The sequence below is a fragment of the Phyllostomus discolor genome, chromosome 8, assembly GCF_004126475.2.
Source record: "Phyllostomus discolor isolate MPI-MPIP mPhyDis1 chromosome 8, mPhyDis1.pri.v3, whole genome shotgun sequence".
Taxonomy (NCBI): domain Eukaryota; kingdom Metazoa; phylum Chordata; class Mammalia; order Chiroptera; family Phyllostomidae; genus Phyllostomus; species Phyllostomus discolor.
This window is the reverse complement of record NC_040910.2, coordinates 91956895-91978781: the sequence shown is the minus strand read 5'-3', so window position 1 is coordinate 91978781 and position 21887 is coordinate 91956895. Positions and strand designations below refer to the sequence as shown.

The 21887-nt window shown below is 45.2% G+C and overlaps 1 protein-coding gene across 2 annotated transcripts; it reads right to left on the bottom strand.

The window, feature by feature from the left end:
• Nucleotides 1-2000: 2000 nt before the first annotated feature.
• GOSR2 (golgi SNAP receptor complex member 2) lies at nt 2001-21684 on the bottom strand. Of its 2 annotated transcripts, XM_028521776.2 has the most exons (6): nt 21564-21683; nt 12859-12923; nt 11306-11414; nt 10319-10451; nt 7811-7951; nt 2001-4725 (listed from the first exon to the last, which is right to left on the bottom strand). In XM_028521776.2, the coding sequence occupies exons 1-6, from the start codon at nt 21590-21592 to the stop codon at nt 4564-4566; spliced, it is 639 nt and encodes a 212-aa protein (XP_028377577.1). In that variant the 5' UTR covers nt 21593-21683; the 3' UTR covers nt 2001-4563. The 2 variants fall into 2 exon arrangements, with proteins under 2 accessions (XP_028377577.1, XP_028377579.1); XM_028521778.2 differs by lacking the exon at nt 7811-7951 and having other exon boundaries at nt 21564-21684.
• Nucleotides 21685-21887: the final 203 nt, after the last annotated feature.

Here is a 21887-nt window from a genome sequence, read left to right as displayed (position 1 = left end):
GAGGTCTTTTGGCCATACCCTGACTACTCCAAGAACAGCTCAGAGCTGCTACTGAGCCTGCGACTTTGGATCTAAAAAGGACCAAACAAATCTGCACTTGTCTCCTCCTCTTTCAACAGCAGGCCTAAGACACTTGTCTGGGCAGACCAGCCAGATTAGGGTTATGTTGCCCTCTGGTGGCCAGGTCTGAGTACAGCTCCCACTCTCCACTTGCAGAGGCTCCCAGCCAAATCACCTCTCCCCTTTCAATTTAGGAAAATAGTCCTGGATGGTGTAGCTCAGCAAATTGCCTGCCAGCCTGCGAACTAAAGGGTTGCTGGTTTGATTCCCACTCAGGGCACATGCCTGGGTTGCAAGCCATGTCCCCTGAGTGGGGCACACAAGAGGCACCCAAACACTGATGATTCTTTTTCCTTCATTCTCCTCTCTAAAAATAAAAATCTTCATCTTGGGAAAGTTTTATTTTCAGACAGAGAACCTCCTATGTAAGGTGCAACAAATGCCTTTTGGCCTTAGACCCAATCCGGGCAGGGTGCCTTGGTCTCCTCAATCTCATACCAAGCACAGGGGCCAGGTCAGTCCAGGATGAGCTTAGGCTATGAAATCATACAGAAGAAAGGCTAGCTCCTCCAGGACTCCTCATGAGGCCTTGGGAAAGTCACTAGAAGCACAGCCTCCTCAGATGCACAATAGGGATAGTACAGCACCAAACTCAGAGGGTCTGTGCCACTTACAGGGGATACCCAGGACAATAACCATGCCTGGCTTCCAGTAAGGACCCCAGGCAAGGTAGCGGTATTAATGGTCTAAGTTTTCCCTTGAGTAAATATGGCATTACCCCCACCCCGTCCCCTTTAAGTCATGCTTCTCTCTTTGCTTTGGCTGCTGGGGCCTGAAGCCAAATTAGGCATTCCCCAGAGCACCTCAGAAGGTTTCATGACATATTTGAGTTGGTATTGACATTCTCCTCTGATTTGTTCTTGGTCTTCACTTCTTTGTATTTTGCTGTTTTAGTTATTTCCTATAAGTCTCCTCACATCTTTTCTAGAATAAGATAGGATATAAACAAATAAGACTTTACTGGGGACTTTTTAAGTTTTGTTCACACATATCGAAGGCCTGTCCGTATAAAGCCCAGCCATTGTTAATATGACAAGAACAGTTTGCAGGACATAGATGTAACCTGGCAGCCAAGGAGAGTGGACTGGAATGCACATGTGTGAACAGTGATAACTGCACTAGTCAGTTGGGATTGTAGACACCATTGAGTGAGCATTTGTACTGTGTGGCTGTCGCATTCAAAATGACTGAGCGAGCAATGAATCTGCATCAGATTTTACATTAGGCTTGACCATTCTTCCACAGAAACTACTTGGATGATTCAGAAGGCCACAGCTAAGGGCAACTGGTGACTGGCAGCTTCATCGCGACAACACATCTGCTTATGCATTGCCTCGTGCAGAGTTTTTCTGGCGAAACACCAAATCACTTAGGTGACTCAGCCCCCCTACAGCTCAGATTTGGTGCTTTGTGACTTCTGGCCTTTCCTAAAACTAAACTCACCCTGGAAAGGGGAGATTTCAGACCATTGATGAGATTCAGGAAAATGCGACAGGGCAGCTAATGGTGACTGGGAGAACTGTGTGAGGTCTCAATGTACCTATTTTAAAGGGGACCGAGGTGACATTGTCCTATGTACAATTTTTTTCTTGTATCTTCTTCAATGCACACGGATGGATACTTTCTGGACAGACCTCATATGCTACGCTAGTTCAGCATACATTTTCAAATGCTATCGCCTTTGATTGAGACAAATATTCTGATTCAGAAAGTTTGAAGTAGGCCCCAAGAATCTATAATGACAAGTTTCCCAGCGGCTTGTGAGGCAGCCAGACAAGCCCCTAGCCACGGAACAGCACTGAAGAATGTCTGGCCTGGACACATGAAAAAGGGGGTTGTTAGTTTTAACAATGAATATCAAATTTCTTTCCAAAACATAATATGCTAAATAAAATAAATCTCAACTTTATTCAACTGCTGTGTTTCCGAAACAATGGGTTCAAGTCCAAATTTGCAGACCAAACCCATTTAAGTCATCAGGGCAAAGGACTTAGGGCAAAACCCAGCAATGAAGCCTATGCAAATCAAGCCTATGCACTCTCCTACTTACTTGGCCTTTGAATTTGGTGTTTCTTAAGGTGGTCACACAAATACATTCCACAGAAAGAAGATATTCCCAAGTTCCTTGACAACCCACCCATCTCAAACCTCAAAAGGTAAACTTGTACCAACAGCCTGCACAAGGTCACAGAGGCTGCCAACTGGAGATCCTTGTACCAGCTCAATGTGATAATTCACCTCGGATCCACTAGGAGGCGCTCCTCCCCTGGCCCAGGACTGTTCCCTACACTCAGGGGACTGTGGAGAGCGAGCACTCAGGCCAAAGTGGGTTTCTCACAGACACACTGTGGCTGCTGTTTCCTAGCCCAGGATGGTAAAGAGCTAGAAAATGCCTCCACAATTTTTATTACAAAGGAGGGAGTGGCTCTGAAGGAGGGGGAAGGCCTTACTCCTCGTTCATCAAAGCCAACAATCACCATAAAACGTGGAAATGCAGTGGTGTGACCACAAATGGATGGATGTCACATCAGACAATGGAAGGGGGGGGGCAGTGTTGGTTTCCCAGAGTTTAAGTCCAACTGGCTTAGCTGCTCCTTGTACACCCTCCTCCAAAGTACATAGTCTGGCAAGATCTTCAAGGAGATAGGACAGCCAGGTCTGTGCAGTTCAAAACCCCGTTGTATGGACTGCTGCGAGCCCTGTGCCAGGTCCCCAGGATGGCAGGGGTGGCGGGTGGAGGGAAGTTTCTAACTGTACCTCCCTAAAATCAGATCTAGGTCTGACAATGCCCCAACCCCTCTCTCCACCCTCCAGGCCACCACTGTCATTCTGTCAGGTCCTCAGTCCTTTTAGGAAGGGGTCACAGATTCCCCTCTCCTTGGAAACCCAGGGCCCAGAGCAACAGAGATTCCACCAAAAGCGTGAAATCAGTACCCAGGAAATCCAGGACTAGTAAGAAACATTTACCAAAAGGGGATCTGTGTCACAGATGTGGCTGGAGACCAGCACAGCACAGAAGCAGGTGGCAGGGCAGTGAGGGAGGTGGGATGGAGTACACAGGAAAGGGAAGGGCAACGGAAGACAGTCCAAGTGACAAGAAATAAAGACAGCTGGTGGAGCAAGACAAAGGTGGAGTAATACTGACCAGGTTTCCAGTTTTTCTGGAACATTCTGAGTGCTAGTTCATGTCTTGCCATAAGGCTATTGCCATAGAGCTAGAAAGGCCTGTGACTGATAAAAAAAATATGCTAACCAGGTCTTTCTGATACTTTCAGCAATCAATCCAAATAGAGACTAGCTTCACAATGAATTCCACGATACACCAGGTAATGTACAGTCTCAATCCAGGGTTGGTTGGAGAAGGAAGAAAGTCCTGGGCCCTGGAAAGACAGTCTCACAAGGACACCGGAGACGGTTTTAGCGTGGCATCTGCCCACACTGGCTGGGAGCAATCGGGGCTTGGCTGGCAGCTGTTAATGTATTTCAAGGGAAGGGAAGAAAGCCAAAGAATCAGAGATGCTAAAATTGGAAATGAGACTAAACTGACAGATCACTTCCCTTTGCTCACAGTACTTTCTATGGGGCAAACGCCCCACAAAGCCTGGGCATGGGCACCAGGCTACAGTCTTGGAACCTTAAAAGCCAACCATTCTATTAACTACCAAAAAACCAAAAAATTGGTAACTAAGGTCTTTACTCTCAAGACTGAATGTGCCCAGAAAATAATGGTGGCCTCACTTTGGAAAGAAGGAACACCCAACAGCGGTAACGTGGAAACTCTTGCTCATCCGCAGCCGCAGCAATGCCTGTTTCCTCTAGGTAGCTGCTTCCGGGGAAGGGCAACACGGGTGGGCACTCAGTCATCTGCTTGTCATTTGAAGGGGTGGGGCGGTGGCTAGTAGCAAGAGCATGTGAGTCCATTTACTATAATGGATGCAGGAAAAGACTTCTTTCCCCTTCTTCTTTTTGCTTCTGCTCCAGGCTCACCATTAGGAGCCAGAGGGCTGGATAATGACACAGTGTGGACAGTCCTGTCCATAAGGGTCACCGTTAAAGCCTTCCTGGGGCACGCATCCGCCATGTGGACAAAACCACCAAAATCGTTCTTTTCACTTCCTGCTTCATCCCGTACCCTTCCATCACTTCCTCCCCCAGAGACACTGAGAGTGAGAGAGAACACACGAGCTTGGCAGCACTAGCTTCCCCTCCAGGATGCCTCGGAAAACAGAGCAGGCTTGAAAGTCTCCCTAGGTTACAGTTCACAATGACTTCGGAGTGGTTTTCACAGTTACGATGAACACATATGGCGAAATGTGGCCTCTGGTCCTCCCAGTCTCCCTCACGTACTCTCTCTCTCTCTGTTTCTCTCTCTCTCTCACACACACACACACACACACACACTCACGCAGTGGGAATGCTGGGCAGCTGCCGGGCTTAGCTGACTCATGTCAAGTACTGCACCACGAGGAACATGACCACACAGGTGAGCAGCATCCCACCGATCATTAAGTACTTGTCCTGGAAAGCCCGCTTCTCGATGAGTCGCATCACTGTGTTGGACAAGCCCAGCATGTTGGCGATGTCAAGGATCCTCTTCTGAGTCCCCTGGGGCAGACAAGGAGAGAAAGAAACAGAGATCAACGCGCGGCAGGTGGATGTCATTATGAGACGGGGCTTGACCAACAACGGTCTCCTGGCCATGCCTGCAGCAGCCACAGCACAGTATCCACCAGAAACGGGCCACCTGAGAGTGGCCCGAATGACTTTTCATCAAGATACCAGAGCAATACAATGGGGAAGTAAAAGTCTTTTCCACAAATGTACTAGAACAACTGGTTATATACTATGTACCACATATATGTATCACACACTCACATATTTCTTGTATAAGTCATATACATATTTAGTGTGTAAAAACTGATCCTTGATTCATATATACAAAAATTAATTTGGATTATAGAATTAAACGTGAAGGCTAAAACTATAATAGGCCTTCTAGAAGAAAACAGAGACTATCTTAAAAGTGGAAAGAGTGTGGGGGTGCATCAGCAGAGGACGGACGGACGGACGGACAGTCATGACGGATCTGACAATGGGATCTAACTGCTCGGCAACGAGGAGGACCTCACTGCCAACATGTCACAGTGTGAGTGAGGAAAACACTCCTGAGAGGAAGAAGTCACACACAGAACAGTAATGTGAACACATTATATGAAGTCCAGTAACAGGCACAATTAATTCATGGTGAAATAAACCAGGATAGTGGCTGCCGGGGGAAGGGCAGCCTGCCTTGGAAAGGGCACCAGGGGACTTTGAAGGGTGATAGAAAGGCCATGTCTTGATAGTGGTGTGAGTTACAAAGGTGCATGATTTGTCACAATTCAATGACCTGTACAAATAAGGTCTGTATACTTCCCTATACATGGATAATACATGCAATATATAAATTCTTAGAGCATTTTACATGAAGACTTAGTCTCTGCTCCCTAGCTCCAAAATCCCTGCTGCTATCAGACTTCCACTCTTGTCGAGCAGAAATCACAGGGACTCTGCTGAGCACAGCACTCGGTCAGTGCCCAGGTTTACGAGAAGGCTTGAAGTGGGCAAGATGGATAGACAGAAACACAACAGACAGACACCAACACAGTGACCAAAACCCTGTATATAAATGCCACCACCCACCACTGAAAACAAAAGGGTGTTTTATTCCTAAACCAACAGCCCAAACCACCCAGCCTGATCTTCCTCTCCACTTTCTCTTTCATTTTTAAGCACATTCCAATTTTTATGAAGTCCCAAACACAAACGAATGCTGGGCAGACCCCAAGCTGCTTCTCCACACGTCACCAACTGCTTCTGTGTGGATGGCATCTAACCTGCCGCCCCATGTCCTTGTTCAAACCAACCACACATTAACGAGCAGCTGAGAGAAGAGGCCAGAGGAGCAGGAATTTCACGGGGCACCATGGACGGGGACTCAAACCTACGTTCTGCCCAGAAAATGACTCAAAAGCCTCGCAGAAGAGACATCTCACAAGTCAAACTTGATCACTGCCAGGGAACAGACATGGTTTTGCCACAACAGTGATGGTAAATATTAGACTCTCCCTAAAGATTCCGCTCAGCTCTGAAAGCACAGGTTATTTCCTCATCATTTGAAGTTCAAGAATCAAGCTTTTAAAATCACCTAAAGATTACCACAGACTTTAAAAAAATACATATGTTTCCAACCTCCCCAAACTCCCCATGGGCACGCCACTCACAAATCTCCCCAAACCATGGCCCAGCTCCTGCGTGTTCTCCCCCACAAGAACTTCAAATGGCTGAAGCAGAAGTTCTCTGGTGGGGGGCGGGGGGAGGCAGGCAGAGGGAGTTGAGCAGCAGAAGACAGGCATGGTGGGCACGCAGAGGACACAGGACTGGGAAGCTCACGTCCCAGCCTCCGACAGCCAGCCACTGAGGCTCCCTGACACTTCACTTCTGGTGACCGCGAAGGGTGGGAGCTGCTCACACTCCTCAGTGATTCCAGACGGCAGGAGGAAGCCAGCGTTTGCTTTCACAATGAGCTCTAACCCCTAGGGGTCCATGTTAGGGTGACCTGCTGAGTCCCGTCCTAAGAGGGTTTTACTGTTTTTCTGAGATACGGGAACAGGGCCAGTTGTCTTCTACACAGAGGGCGGATTAACCAACACGTATCAGTTCAGATTATTGCAGGTGGCTGTTCTGACAGGGGCACCCGGGAGGCTGCCGGAGACCACGCTTGAGACCATCTAGAGCACCGCAGCTGTCGGCAGGGGGTTAAGTGTCACTCGTGGCTCGCCTGACCTTCTCCCTGGCGAAGGTGGCAGAAATGTCCCAAAGTCTCTCGGAGCTGACTGGCTTAACACGATCCAACAAAAACTAAGATAAAGCTCACGCTTCCGAGTGACTGTTTCTCACAGCTCAGTGGCTGGCAGCGCTTCGTTCACAGGGAACCACACCCTGATAAAAGGCACAGTCCACACCCCATTGTCCATCAGGGCTGATACAGGAAAAGGGCTGAGGCTGAAACATCACGGCTGACATCAGAGTCTGTGTAATGTTTCTGTAAACTACTCCCGCAGGGTCAGTGTCTCGGCCAATGGGTAGGGTTTCTAGCAACACCTGGGACTGAAGAGAGAGGGAGGAGCTGCTGGGGATCACCTGCACGTGCTCCAGAAGCTAGCCGCCGCTGAACACGCTGAACATGCAGGGCAGCCCCGAGACCCCGCCCCTGGGGGCCCGCAGTTGCAAGGCGGTCCACAGTGGAGGCCCTACCAGAAATCCCCTGAGAGTGAGGTGCTGAGTACAGCCACACCTTCCTTCCCAGAAGAGTGGGTTCTAGAATAGAATTCCTTAGTCTACTGGTTCCTCACAGCAGTGGTCACTTTCCTAGTAAGTTCAGTAAACTGGAAAAGACCTGGACACCAAAGGATGCCACATTATGATTGGTTGCAAGCAACAGAAATACGTAATGGCAAAGGGAATTTGGTTGCTTTTGGACTCACAATAATTCAACGCCAACAGGAAGGATCCCAAACGAAAGGGCTCTGACTCATCATCACAGCATCGCAATTTGGGGACATGTGATCAAAATGTAAATGCAGGCACCAAACTGTTGGATGAGGCCAAAACAAGAGGCCTTCTCCTTGTCCCCCATAATGGCCCCCACCTTCAAGGTCATTCTCTGGGCCCTCAGTCCCTCCAGAATACTGTGCCCGCCTCCAATGAGGTCATCCATGCCGTGGTGAATTTTCTGGAGGGAGGAGTTAAACTGCAGTGATTCGTCCATTGGTATGGCAGTGTCAGAGTCCTGTGAAAGAAATGCAGGCACTTGATTAACTTTGTTTGCTGATCGGCTCCTACAGTCCCACTGCGCCTGACTCTGCTCTGCCTTTTGGCCAAGGCCAAGCCAGAGGGACAGCCAGAGGGAGCAGTGCAAGAATCAGAGGACCCTAACAGAGAAGAAAAAGCAAACCAAGATCTAGGGTGGCCTCCATCCACTTTCCTCAGACTTCCACTACGCAAGTCTTGTTAGCGCCTGCCCCGTATCAGTACCCCTAGTTAGGAAAAACTCTATTCCTTCAAGACCTCCACGGGCTTCTCTCAAAGGCTCTCTCTGACTATTCACTGACCTAGCTTGTTCCAAATGTTTCTTGACTTGGCTTCCCTTTAATACAGCATTAAATGTTTGCTTTTATTCTTTAGCTATTTTATCTATAGCTTATCCCTCCAATTAGACTGAGACTGACAAAGGACAGAAGAGACTGTGCTTTCTACTGATGGCCAAATGGTGTTCAGATGGGACTATTCTCTTGAGCAGGCAAGAAAGACCTGCACGAAAAGGAAGGGACACAAAAACTATTGACCGAGTACTTTCCACTTCACATTCTCATTACCCTAAGCTCACTTAATCCTCATCTAACCTCCTGAGGTAGTGAATGCATTATCCCCATGTTAGAGAGGAGGAAAGTGCAGCCCAGACAGGTGGAATAACTTGTCCGAGGTCTCACAGAGCCGGGAAGGAGTCCAGCAGGGCACGAATCCCAGCACTGAGTGTGGAGGCTGCTCTGCATCATCTGCAGGGAGGAACGTCAAGACCGACCCTAAGCTCCCACTGTGCACTAAAAGTGAACTGTACCCAGAAGCCAGTCCCAACCGGTCGTGATTCTGTTCTCTTCCCTGCCTGATGGTAATCATATACTGTTCTGCCAACCGAGGCTGTTCTCACTCCTTTTAATCATCATAAAGAGGTTAAACCACCTTTTTTTAATGCTTAAGTTAAAAATCATCTTTCATGCACACATTTTCAATCCCTCTTGCTAACACAGGAGTTTCTCACACACTTTGTTCTCAGCACCTTAAATGGTATTCTACATACAGCTAATGCTCAGTGGGTCAAAAGACTGCAGTTTATGTGAATTAGTTAGAGACTTCTCTTCATTTGTTAGGCAAGCATTTATTGAATGCCTTTCACATACAAATCTTCCTTCCTCTCCCACTTGAAAGGGTGCAGCTGATGAGCCACTGTGTCTCAGAAAAGTGTTTGATAATGCACATGATAGAATAACCAGGAAGAAGTTCAGTCAGCAAGTGGGTTTTTATTAAGGGCCCACTGTATGCACACCACCACGCCAGGCTGGTAAGACACAAAATAATTCTGAGCTGTCATCTCCAGCCCCTAAAACACCTGACTGACAATCAGAAGCCCACACATCATCTTTCAGAGTGTTGTACAGTTCATTACACTTTTGAAAGTTGGCTACGTGTGCCACTATACCACCAACACATCTTCGTCACACTTTTGAGTTGTTCATCGTTACCTGACTGCTTACTCTAGAGAAACTGACACTACAGAGGCACGTTCTGAAACACTTGGGGAAATTTACTGCAAGTATGGACACAGCAACGAGAGTTAAACATCTGCAAGGTGGGAACTGATTTGAATTCTGATGGAAAGCTAGGAAAGCCAAGACTTCTTTAGAAAATAAACTCCATTAAAAAAAAAAACAACCCACCCCAAACCCACCTCATTGGGTAGACTATGTTATGCAGAGCATGAAAAAGGCCAGTATGCTCTACAGCCACGTGCAGGAAAGATCCTACTGAGACTGAAGGGCAGGGCCAACGGTGCTCTACAAAATCAAACATGTAAAGCAAAACAGGCCACTTTCAAACAGGCCCAGGTCCAGCAGTCCATTTAAAACAAAGCACCTGTTAACAAATTCCTCCCAGATTGCTGCCCAGACTAGGGACAAAAACATTTTAAAACACTGGAACCACACACACACAGCACAATGGCAACTGCCTGAAGGCAGCTTTGAAATGCCGCCGCACTGAAAACGGTCTAAGTCCTAATCATCTGTCTCCATCTGGTCAGAAAAACGCTTCCACCATGTCAACCACAACCTCTCTGCATCAGACCAGTCAAACTAGGTAATTTTCACCTCTGTCCAGTCCCTCACGTTAACTGCTTCCTCTTCAGGTTTCTGTGTTAGAAAAAGAGATTCCCTGTCTAGGTATGGTCTGTGGCAATGCACAAAGTCCACCATCATTTCCAGTTGGTCTCCTCATCAGTCTGCTTCAGACACCACCTAAAAGGACGAAGCCCAGAGACCTGAGTTGCAGCTGCAACACGCTGTCCAGTACCTGCACACCCCCACCCCGGCGCCTGGCTTACGTTGGTGGTGAAGGTGCGAGACAGAAGTTCCTCCCGCTGCCTCTCCTGCTGCTCCCTTGCGTATCGCCGATGCTGGAAGTTTCTGAGAGCTGTCTGCAGATGCTGGACATCATATTTTAACTGGTCAACACGACTAGAATTGATAGAGAAATCATATTCCAGAAACTCAGGGTGGCACAATTTGAGATCACCAGGCTTTGCAGTGAGGAGGGAAGACATTTCCTTACTTCTTCCTATACCTTTCCATGCTATCCCACCACCCCGATGATCTGATTTTGATCAATGATGTTGAAAATAAAGAAGTAGCTTGTGGTCAAAGTAGGGTTGCAGCACACAAGATTCCAGCAGCTTTACTTAAATACCTGCTGGTCTCTGATTCTGGATGCATGACAGGGAACAGGTGACAGGAAACAGGCTCGATGACCTCGTCCTGACCCTCTATGGATTATATCACTCTCCTAGAAGAAGCCCAAGGGCATTTTTGGAGTAAAGCATCAACATCGTTTCATGAAACTTTTGGGAGCAGAGGCTAGGGTGAAGGTGGTGAGAGCGGTTTCATTTTAACTTCACAGGGGACTATCAAACATTAGATCAGTATTTCATTATAATTAGACTGACTGAAGTGATTAAGAGCAAGATTCATTTCAACCCAAGAATGCAGTGGGAGCCAAAGGGTAGAAGAGTAAACTCCCTGGCAGAGTTAGGATTTAAGCGGCCGTGGGTTTGGACAGAAAAACAGTACTGGAGGTAAAATTTCAAAATGACACCAATGAGGTAAGGAGACACAAAGCTTCTGAGCCACTGACGTCACAACGTCACAGAATTTTTATTTTGACAGAGTATCACACACAGAGAATTGTGCCCTTTACGGGGACTTTATCTTTGCACAGTCACCATTTTTCAATGTGCACGTGATTTTCAGACTATTGCACAGCCTCTCCGGGGAGAAAGGCCCATCTTGCGGGCCTGGGGTGTCGGAGCACTCACAGTTTGGCGTTTGGTCTCTTGTTGGGGGGCTCCTTGCTCGACAGGATTTCCAGGCGTTCGAGATGGCTGAATATCTGGTCTATGCTTGCTTGGATTTCATTTTCTACTACTGCACAAAAGAGAAAAAAAAATAATTGCTGGAAAAGAGACAGTGAACTTAAATTAGAATGGTAAATCAAACATATCTTTTTTCCATATCCAATAGACTCAAAAATATGTACTTCAAAAGGAGAAAAATGCGTACACTATTGAATAATGGAAAAAGTTTAAGTTATACTGAGTCTGTAAATGTTTCAAATATGTATAAATAGCTGTTAGTGCCATAACAATGCCAATTTTTTTAAAAGCTGAGGGTAAATCTGTAGAAATAAATTTCCTGCCTTTATAAAATGAACATTTAAAGGGTGTCCAAATAAAATTTTAGGCAAAAAGCAGTATTTTCTGATACAGAATGAGGTCTCTTTTCCTTTGAGACTATTCTCAGATACAGATTATGAGTATCTAGTAAAAAGACAGCTAACTGAATTCCCTACAGTAATGAGGTTAACAAAAAGTGCGTGGGGGAAGATTAGTAATTGAAACTAGAGAAGAGTTCCCTTAAGGCTTTCCATCAGAATGGGAGGGCTGATGCCGGAGTCCCCAAAATAGACCAAATATCAGTAGGAAAGGCCCAGGAAAGAATCCACAGAGGTAAAGATACGATAAACATAGTCATCTTCCTTATCCCTTTGTGATAAGCCGTCTGAATGACCTCTTTTCCATTTCTAATCATGTAACAATGAGACTGTTGGGAAGGCAAACAAAGTCGATGGACAGAAACCAAACTGTGCACAAAGGCATCCAGACTGCTTCTTGCCCCCTGAAGACATGTCAGTAATGTCATCTTTGTAGGTGAGCTGACAAATCCAGATGAGAACAGAGCAGGGCACAGGACCAAGAGAAGAGATGTTTTCTGAGGCTGCGGAAAGGAGGAGAAATGGGCACGGTGACAGCCAAGCGGCGAGGTGAGAAGATGAACTTCTGCAACATGTGGGTAACCAGCAGTGTCTGCATGACCAACTCAGAAAAAGGACCTTTTCTTATGATAGAAAAAAAACTAAGAAACACAAAGCGGCCCTCTTCTAGAAAGAAAACAGGGTGTGGGAACTAAACTAATTAATATTGCTATTCATTTCTAACTAATCCTCCTAAAAAGCCGCAGTACTCAGCTCAGAAGAAACGACCAATTCCAGTTAAACATGTCTGACTTTTTATGGAGCACATTCCTCTAAGGACTAGGTAATTAGATTAAGACAGATGGAGGAAAGAACTTCCACTCCCACAGGGCCATGTCAGGTTGAGTGGAGGGGTAATGGAGGATGAGACTCACGGATTCCAAAGGGCACAATCAGGGAAATCAGTGAGTGTGCCACAGGGTTTTCTGCGCCCGAACAACAGAACTCATTCCTCGCTGAATCATTAAGCCCCTGAGGCAGAAATGTACTCAGGAAACCCAGCCCATTAGCACCGTGTCATCAGAGAAAGGACTCTGGTCTCCATAGTTAATTACTCACAGTGCACAGACTGCTTGTCTGCCGACTCCAGGCGTCCCATGTGAGACTGGATCTGGTGGACCTGCCTATCAAAGGAAGGGGAGGAAATGGGTGAGACAGGAGCAATCAACAGTGTTTCAGTCGGGAAAGACAATTTTTCTGATGCCAGCATGTAACAGATTCAAACCGACAGCACCACTGGGCTGTAAAAGTTGTATGTGGCATTTTATGCCAAATGTTTTGGCATGGTTTATAGTATTTTAACAACAACAACAACAACAACAACAATAATACTGATAGGCAGCATTTACTGAGTGGTTACCCCATCCGAGACATTCTGCAAAGTCAATAACCCTATGAGTGAAGTATTATCATTCTCATTTTATAAATAAGACAACTGAAGTCCAGAAAGGTTATGTAACTTTTCCAAGGTCACATAGCAAGTGATAAACCTCAGTGTGGACCCAACCAATCCCGCTCTCTGCTGTTTGACCCAATGTGCTGAGCACTGGTCTGTACTAGGGAGAGTCAAAGGGCGAGAGATGGAATCCTTGTCCTTGAGAAACAATGTAATTAGGGACGACAGGCCAAACGGACAAGAAAAGTCCCAAGAAGATTTAAGAGAAAACTAACATGTGTATATGCAAACAAATAAGGAGCCGAGGAGCTAAGCACAGCAGTGCCAAGCAAAGAGAAGTGAACAAAAGGGCTGGGCTCAGAAAGAGTTAAGTTGGAGAGGTTTTGCAGGTGAAGGGAGTTCTGAACATCATTTTGAAGGGAGGTATGATTTGGTGAAGGAAGATGTGAAGAAAATGATATGCAGAGAGGCAGGCAAGGCAAGACATGTGGAGGCTGTCTTGCCTGCCTGGGAGAGTCGAGGTCAGAGGGGAGAGGGGGATGAGGTGATTAGTGGACCATCAGAAGAAGGCCCTCAAAGAAAGGGATCTTTTCTTTGGTGTTTCCCTCCCAATATGAGGCAACCGCCATCTCATTTGGAAAGGCAACACTGTACCTTGGGTACCTGGCGTGGTCCCAGACATCAGGCTCCAGAGCACTCTCTGGGGGCTCCCCAAGGCTTGGCCAAGGTCACCCTCAGAACCCTTCCCAGTGTCCTGGGGATCAGTCCTTGGAATTGCTTATGCTACCCCCAACAACTGTCTCCTGGTGCTTATAGTCTCTTGAAGGTACCTGTTGAGCTCTTGTATCATCCCCAGATCTTGAGGGAAAGGTCAGCAACCATCTTTCACCATAAGTACCACAAACTGTGACCCCAAATGCGCCAACACAAGCCAGGAGCCCAAATCTGGTTTCTCCAGTCTTTTCCAGGGCTTCCCTGTGGCCGGCCTCTAAACATGACCCATGGCACTAGAAGGAAGGCCAGCCTTCTAATGACTCCCAGAGTACTTTTGGGCAAGACCCATGTGCCCTGGGAATCACTACTAGAAGCAACTAGAAACCTACTACAAGAGTCTGAGCAACCAGACTGATACTTCAGGAAAGTAAGCCTGGACATTTTTTTTAAAAGATTTTATTTATATTTTCAGAGATAGGGGAAAGGAGGGAGAAAGACAGGGAGAGAAACATCAATGTGTGGTTGCCTCTCACATAGCCCCTACTGGGGACCTGGCCTACAACCCAGGCACGTGCCCTAACTGGGAACCGAACCGGTGACTCCCTGGTTTGCAGCCCACGCTCAATCCACTGAACCACCCCAGCCAGGGAAGCCTGGATATTTTTGAATGGGGCACATGGAGACATGGAGGCAGATGCAGGAATTCAGCTTGAGGTAATGAACAGCTGGATCAGGGTAACAGTGGAAACAGCTACAGGGGACTGGATGGTCACACTGACTGAAGGGAGAACCAGGGCTTTACTGAAGGCCTGGATGTAGGCAGTGAGCGGAATTTTCAAGGGTAGCCTAATACAGCAAATCTGAAAACTGGTGGCATTACTGACAGGAACAGGAACAATGCGATACCACATGTCACCCATTAGATTGGCAAATATTTTGAAGTCTGAACACTGCTGATAAGGATGTGGGGAAACTAGAACTCTCATACATGGCTGGTAGGATTATAAACTGGTAGAAACACTTTTAACAGCCTTTTGACAACACCTGAAAGAGTCAAATATGTGTGTATCCTCTGGCCCAGCATTCTACTTCTAGGAATGTGGCCTTGAAAGGGGAGAGGACCGGTTCTTTTGTCTTTAAATCTATGACCTGAAGCACATGTATGAAATGAGTCCTAACATATGTTATATTAGTCTCTATTTTTATGTTTGAAATATTTCGGAGATAAAATAACTATAATAGCTTTTTCCCAGATGTTAAGAGTAAATGGTTTAACAAGGATCATTTATTTACTCACTCAGCCATTCATTCATTCACTCATTCAACAAGTGGGATATACAATCATGAGGGTCCACGGGCAAGTGGGGAATAAAACCACAGGTGTGCCTATAGCAGGAAAGGAGCAATACACTGAGGATACCACAGTAAGGTTATGTTGATTTCAAGAGGCATTTGATAATTTCTCGTGATATCTTATGGTGAACATGGTTTGGTGACATTACAGATTGAGGGACTGATTTCCAGTGTTCCACCATGGCACTGCCTTTGGTTTCGTTTCATTCAACATTGGAAAGGAATCAACTTATGTTTATGGAATTTGCACATGACTTTGTGCCAGGGTAAGGGGTTAGGATACTGTACAATAAAACTAACACTAACGTTTTCCATTTAGACTAAAATAGGGATTAAAAAGTATTCTGACTTAAAAAAATTTTTTTAAGTCAAATGGACACTATAGAATGACATTCAATTCCAGGAGCCATCTGATAAAGACATACTATCAATTAAAGGTTTTCCCCAATGGCAGCTGAAAAGGATGAGTGGGGAAGCCTTTAGAAGTCAAGTCATGAAGAGAAATGGTCATGATAGCTGGTGACAATAACCTTCTTGGAAAAAAAGGGAAGGGAGGAAGGGAGGAAGGGAGGAAGGGAGGAAGGGGGGAAGGGGGGAAGGGAAGGGAAGGGAAGGGAAGGGAAGGGAAGGGAAGGGAAGGGAAGGGAAGGGAAGGGAAGGGAAAACAAAAAGAAAAACAAAAAGAAAAGACAAAAGATGGAGCAGCTGCACTCTTCAGATCATCTAGAGCTGACCTGCAGGAAGATGCTTGTTCTCTGTGGCTGCGCGGTAAAGGAGAACCAAGACTAAAGGTGCAAATTTCAAGTTGACAGATTTCAGGGTAACACAAGAAAAAAAAACAAGCAAAAAGAGTTATGAACTATCTCGTGGAGAAAAGGAAAGAAAGAGCCCTGCAGGTTTAAACACAAAGGGTGACCAGAGTGAGGTGGAATGAGAGATCTTGCCAGTCCCTTTCATTCCTGAATTCTATAGGACAGGGGGAGAGATGAGGTCCACACCCACAAAACCCTGTAACACTCTTCAGCTGACTTTTACCATTTCCTAAGCTAAAAAGGATAACCTTTAAGAGGCTGCAGGGAGCCCTGACTGGTGTGGCTGCATGGATTGAGTGCCAGCCTGTGAACCACAAGGTTGCCAGTTTGGTTCCCAGTCAGGGCACATGCCTAGGTTGCAGGCCAGGTCCCCAGTTGGGGGCATGTGAGAGGCAATTACACATTGATGTTCCTCTCCCTCTCTCTAAAAGTAAATAAAAAAAAGTTTTTAAGTAGTGGGGAAACACAACTGATTTTTTCTCATCCAGTCTTTTTGCTTCGAACGAACTAGAAAAAAAACAGCCAATAAAATGATTCCAATCTCTACATTTCATGCCTGAGAGGAAATATATGCAAAACAACAAAGCAAGTATGCATGGCGTGGTGGGAACTACTATGTGCCAAGTGGAAAATCTGTTTTACAAATTTGGAGGACACATGGACAAAAACTAGGGGTGGGGGGTAATGGGGGGAAGGGGGGAGGGTTGGGTGGGTCGGGCTGGAATGGGAGTGGGGGGAGAAAAATGTACTTGAACAATGATTAAAATAAAAAAAAATCAATAAAAAAAAAAGAAAATCTGTTTTAAACTGAACTGGGGGTTCAGACAACACACTCAAAGCCAGCGAGGAACAGATGCTACACTAATGAGACGCAGGACCGTGGACGCTAGCAATCAGAAGTCCTCGCCCTGTCTAGCATGGGGTCTGTGGTGGGCTTGGGTGATGACATAACTAAGCAGAGACACAGGAGCAAGTAAGCAAGGGTCACTATTGCTGATTTTTAAAAAAGGGTCAGTAAAAAATCTGGGAAGCATTTTAAACAGAATTTCTTTTTAAAAGTCTATCCATTCTGTCTCTGACTACCATAAGAAGGAAACAAGGTTTTAGAGTTAAAAGATCTGGTTGAAGTTCTAGTTCCACTACGTACTAACTGAAGGACACTGAACAAGTCATGTAACTCTTTTATGCCTCAGTTTCCTCAACTGTAAAATAGGGATACTAATAATCAGTTACTTTTAGGGTGATAGATCCAAATGCAACATGAAAATGCTATGTAACCTATGCAGCACATTAAGAGTTTGTTATTTTAACTTTACTTAAAAGTTGTAAAATCATCTGGTCATTTTTACCTCATCCACTTTGCCTCTACTATACAGTATTTAGCCTCTCATCAGAAGGCAAAATAAAAAAGAAAAAAAGAAAAAACTGGTCTTGACATACGGTAAAGTTCTTAAACCCAGCTGTTCATCCAAATCGCCGAAAGAGCTTCTTTAAAAAAACAGAGCTTTTTAAACTCTCTCTCTCTCTCTCTCTCTCACACACACACACACACACACTCCAATTTAAAAATGGGCAAAGGCCCTGAGTAGACACTTCTCCAAAGAGGACATTTGGATGGCCAATAAACATACGAAAAGATGCTCAATGTACTAATCATGAGAGAAATGCAGACTAAAACCACAGTGAGATATCACTTCATACCTGTCAGAATGGCTATCACCAATAAATCAACAAACAATAAGTGTTGGCTGAGGATGTAGAGAAAGGGAACCCTCATGCACTGTTGGTGGGAATGCAGAGTGGTGTAACCACTGTGGAGAGCAGTATGGAGTTATCTCAAAAAATTAAAAATGGAACCGCCTTATGACCCAGTGATTCTACTTCTAGGAATATATCCAAAGACACCTGAAACACTAATTTGAAAGAATACGTGCACCCCAGTGTTCACTGCAGTGTTATTTACAATCACCAAGATATGAAAGCAGCCCAACTGCCCATCAAAAGATGAGTCGGTAAAAAACCCCAAAAACCTGTGGTATATGTATACAGTGCAATACTACTTGGCTGTAAAAAAGGGAAATCTCAGCCTTTACAACAGCACGGACCTGGAAAGCAGTTATGCTAAGTGAGACAAGCCAGTCAGAGAAAAACACGTACCATATGATTTCACCCATATGTGGAATATAATGAACAAAATAAGCCAACAAACGAAATAGAAACAGACTCATAGACAGAGAAAAAATTAGAGCTTCTTGAACTCCATACCTGTCATACAAGAACACTTCTGAATCAGAATTTCTAGGACTACAGGGGGACAAACGGGGCACCTTTCCAACGCTGGGATCTCAAACACAGAAGCCTGGCTATTGGCTCCCCTTTAAAGTTCATCCTAACATATTAAGTATAAAATGTTTATTCTGCTTTTCATTTTCTTTTCCATTCATTGTTTAGGCAGTTCAGTTTTTAAGACACATAACTTTCAAATGTTTATCTAATTCCAGTGTACTTTCAGGGACATGGCAAGAGGTAACCACAATTTGGGTTCAAAGTTCCAGTACAATTAATATGTTCAGTTACTGTCATGTCAATTCAGCTACAATCATTAATTTCTGCAACTGCAGAAGCTAATTTCTGATGCTCGCAGGACTCTGTGTGTTTCCTTTTAAAGACACTCAATCACCAGTATTATGGAGCTGAAAGGAGTCTTACAGTTTAATCAGCCCCAAACTTATTTTATAGATGAGGGAAAACAAGGCAGACACCTAGAGCCGGAACCCCCACTGGTGTAGCACTTGAGGAGAAAAGCAGATTAGAATATACTGCAGCATGAAAAACGGGAAACTCCTTGAGGCAGGGCTGCACTGCCAGAACTGGGAATGGTGCTGAACACACAGTAGTACTGGATGAATGAGTGACTGCATTGTAGAGGACTCAACAGTGATATGCCAAGTCTGGCCCACTGCCTGTTTTTGTAAATAAAATTTTATTGGAATACAACCACATCTCTTTGTTTATATACTGTTTATGTCTGCTTTCATGCTCTACCAGCAGGGCTGAGTAGCTGCCTCAGAGACTGGATGGCCTGCAAAGTGTGAAATATCTACTATCTGGCCATTGACAGAGAAAGTTGGTGAGCCCTGTTACCGAGTCCCATGGTAGGTTGCTGGAGGCCTGCAGAGGTTCGTACTCCCTCTGCACTCCACAATCTTGTCTGAGACACCACTTAGTGTTTCTCCTCTCCCTGAGTTTGCACAAACTTGAACAACTTAGATTTCTCAGTGGTTGACTACCTGCTACCCAGATAACAAGTACAGTCTGAGACTCTAAATAAAATTCTTGAGAATAAACTGGTCAGTCTCCTTAGCAACATCCTTTAACCACATCAACTACCTGGATGAGATTGTATAGATTAACTACAAGGCACACTTAGCCCACTGAGCCTTACTGTTGTAAAAGATCTACCTTTCCTAGTAACATGAGCATAATTTTTTGTTCCCTTCCTTTTCCAGTTGACTCATGGGTCTAATTGTTTAAATCCCTCCTTATATTTTTTAATATAAAATAGGGCTCTCCAGTATAAGAGTAAATTCTATCATTTTAATACCATTACAAAGTAGGTTAAATATTTTTACCCACCTGAACCAAACACTTAATCACCAAAGTAAGAAGAAACCAAAACACTTAGAAAATGAAAGAGTAAGAGGATCACCATCCTTATTCCTAATGCTCCAAAGCATTTCTTTTGTTGTGAATTCATTAAGGGGGCAAGCCCCTATTTTATTTCATTTCCAGGCCCAAGGAGTGTGGTTTTATTTTCATCCTAACAACACTACAACATAAATATTAAAGTTGTTAAGATAGGATTGCTATAGATATACACTCCAAAAAAATGAAAACAGGGACTCAAACAGGTTTACACCAATGTTCACATTAGCATTATTCATAATAGCTAAGAGGAAGAAACAACCCAAGCATCCATTGGCAGATGAATGGATAACAAAGTGTGGGTTGTGTACACACACAGGAATATTATTCAACCATAAAAAGGGGTGATATTATGATATAGGCTACAACATAGATGAACTCTGAAAGCATGTTAAGTGAGCCTTGTCTGGTGTGACTCACTCGGTTGGAGCATTATCCCTTAACCCAAGGGTTGCGGGTTCAATTTCTGGTCAAGGCACATGCCTAAGATGTGGGTCTGATCCCTAGTCCAGGTACACATGATCCCTAGTCCTAGCACATACAGGAGGCAACTGGTCAATGTTTCTCTCTCTCCCTTCCTCTCTTTCTAAAAGCAATGGGGAAAAAAAAAGTCCTCAGATGAGGAAGAAGGACAGACACAAAGAAAACATGTTAAGTGAAATAAGCCAAACACAAAGGGACATATACTGTATGATTCCACCTGTATGAGATAACTAGAACAGGTAAATTCAGAGACAGAAATTAGAACAGAGGTAACCAGGAGCCTGGGGAGGGAGGAATGGGAGAATGCTGCCTAATGGGTACACCGAGTTTCTGTTTGGGCTGATGAAAAAGTTCTGGAAATGAACAGCTGGTTCCACAACATTATGAATGTACTTCATGTCACTGATTCGTACACTTAGAAATGATCAATGTGGTTTTATGTTATGTATATTTTACCACAATAAAAATGAAATAAATCACAGAAGTTCTTTCCAAAATATCAAGATAGGTATGGTCCCTATTACCATAATCAACTACGTATCTCAGCAAATTCCAAAAATACAGGACAATATTAATAAAGGATACTACCAAGAAATTTAAATAGGTATTCCAAATCGAAATTTGATTTTAATGGTAATCTGTAACTAGACAGGAATAACAAGTAGTGCTATTATACAGCAATTTCTTTGTACCATAAAAATACGGTCTTTAGTATAAACTAAATCAGAATAAAGGAAAAAATTACAATGTAGCATCAAGATTAGTGTTAATCAAGAGTGGAGACGGACATCGTTCAGGAACTGCGAGCTATAATGAAACTTGTTCTGACATTAGCCCAGTGATGGATCCTTCTAAATTACTTAAGCTGATCCTGTTTGTACTGCTCATTTTACCCTCGATGCTATCCTGCTACACGTTAGCTCTTTCTCGTACACTGCCTGACTCTCCAACTAAACTGCAAACTCCTCTATACAGGGCCCAGTGTCTCTCCAAGATCTCTACCAACCCCGAGGACTGAGTTGGCAGGTGCGAGACAAAGTATTATAACCTGTAGGTGCGACTTCACCTAGTCTACCCAGCAGGTAATCACGGCCTCGGAGATCTCAGGTCCCAGGTCAGACTTTGCGTTCGCCATTGAGCTGGACATCCCCCCCTACAACAGAGAACTTCCGAGCTGCCCTCAGGAGAGCTACGGCGGAAGAAGTCGGGCTCCACCAAGGCGGAAGCCCCAGGCCCCATCCTGGGAAGCTGGCCTCACTCAGCCTAGCTTCGTCCCACCCGTGCCCCGACGCGGCCCTCACTTGTGAGTTTGCTGGTACAGCTGTTCCATGACGCGGCCCCTGCAGGGTCCGGCTCCTACTTCCTCCGAACACGTCCTCACAGCGCTCCTTCCGGCTTTCGGCTTCCGGTTTCAGGACCCTCTCAACCCTACCGGCCAGGGCTGTCCTCCGCACGCCTTACTGGTGGTGGCGGTTACGAGAAAAGAAAGGGGAACGAGAAAAGAGTCCAGGAGAAAAAGGTTAAATGTAGTCAGCGGTTCGGTCTTAGATGGGGGACCAGGAGGTATAGGATTTCGCGGGAGACTGTGTTCAACACTGAGTCAGGCACTGACAAGGGCAGTCTCA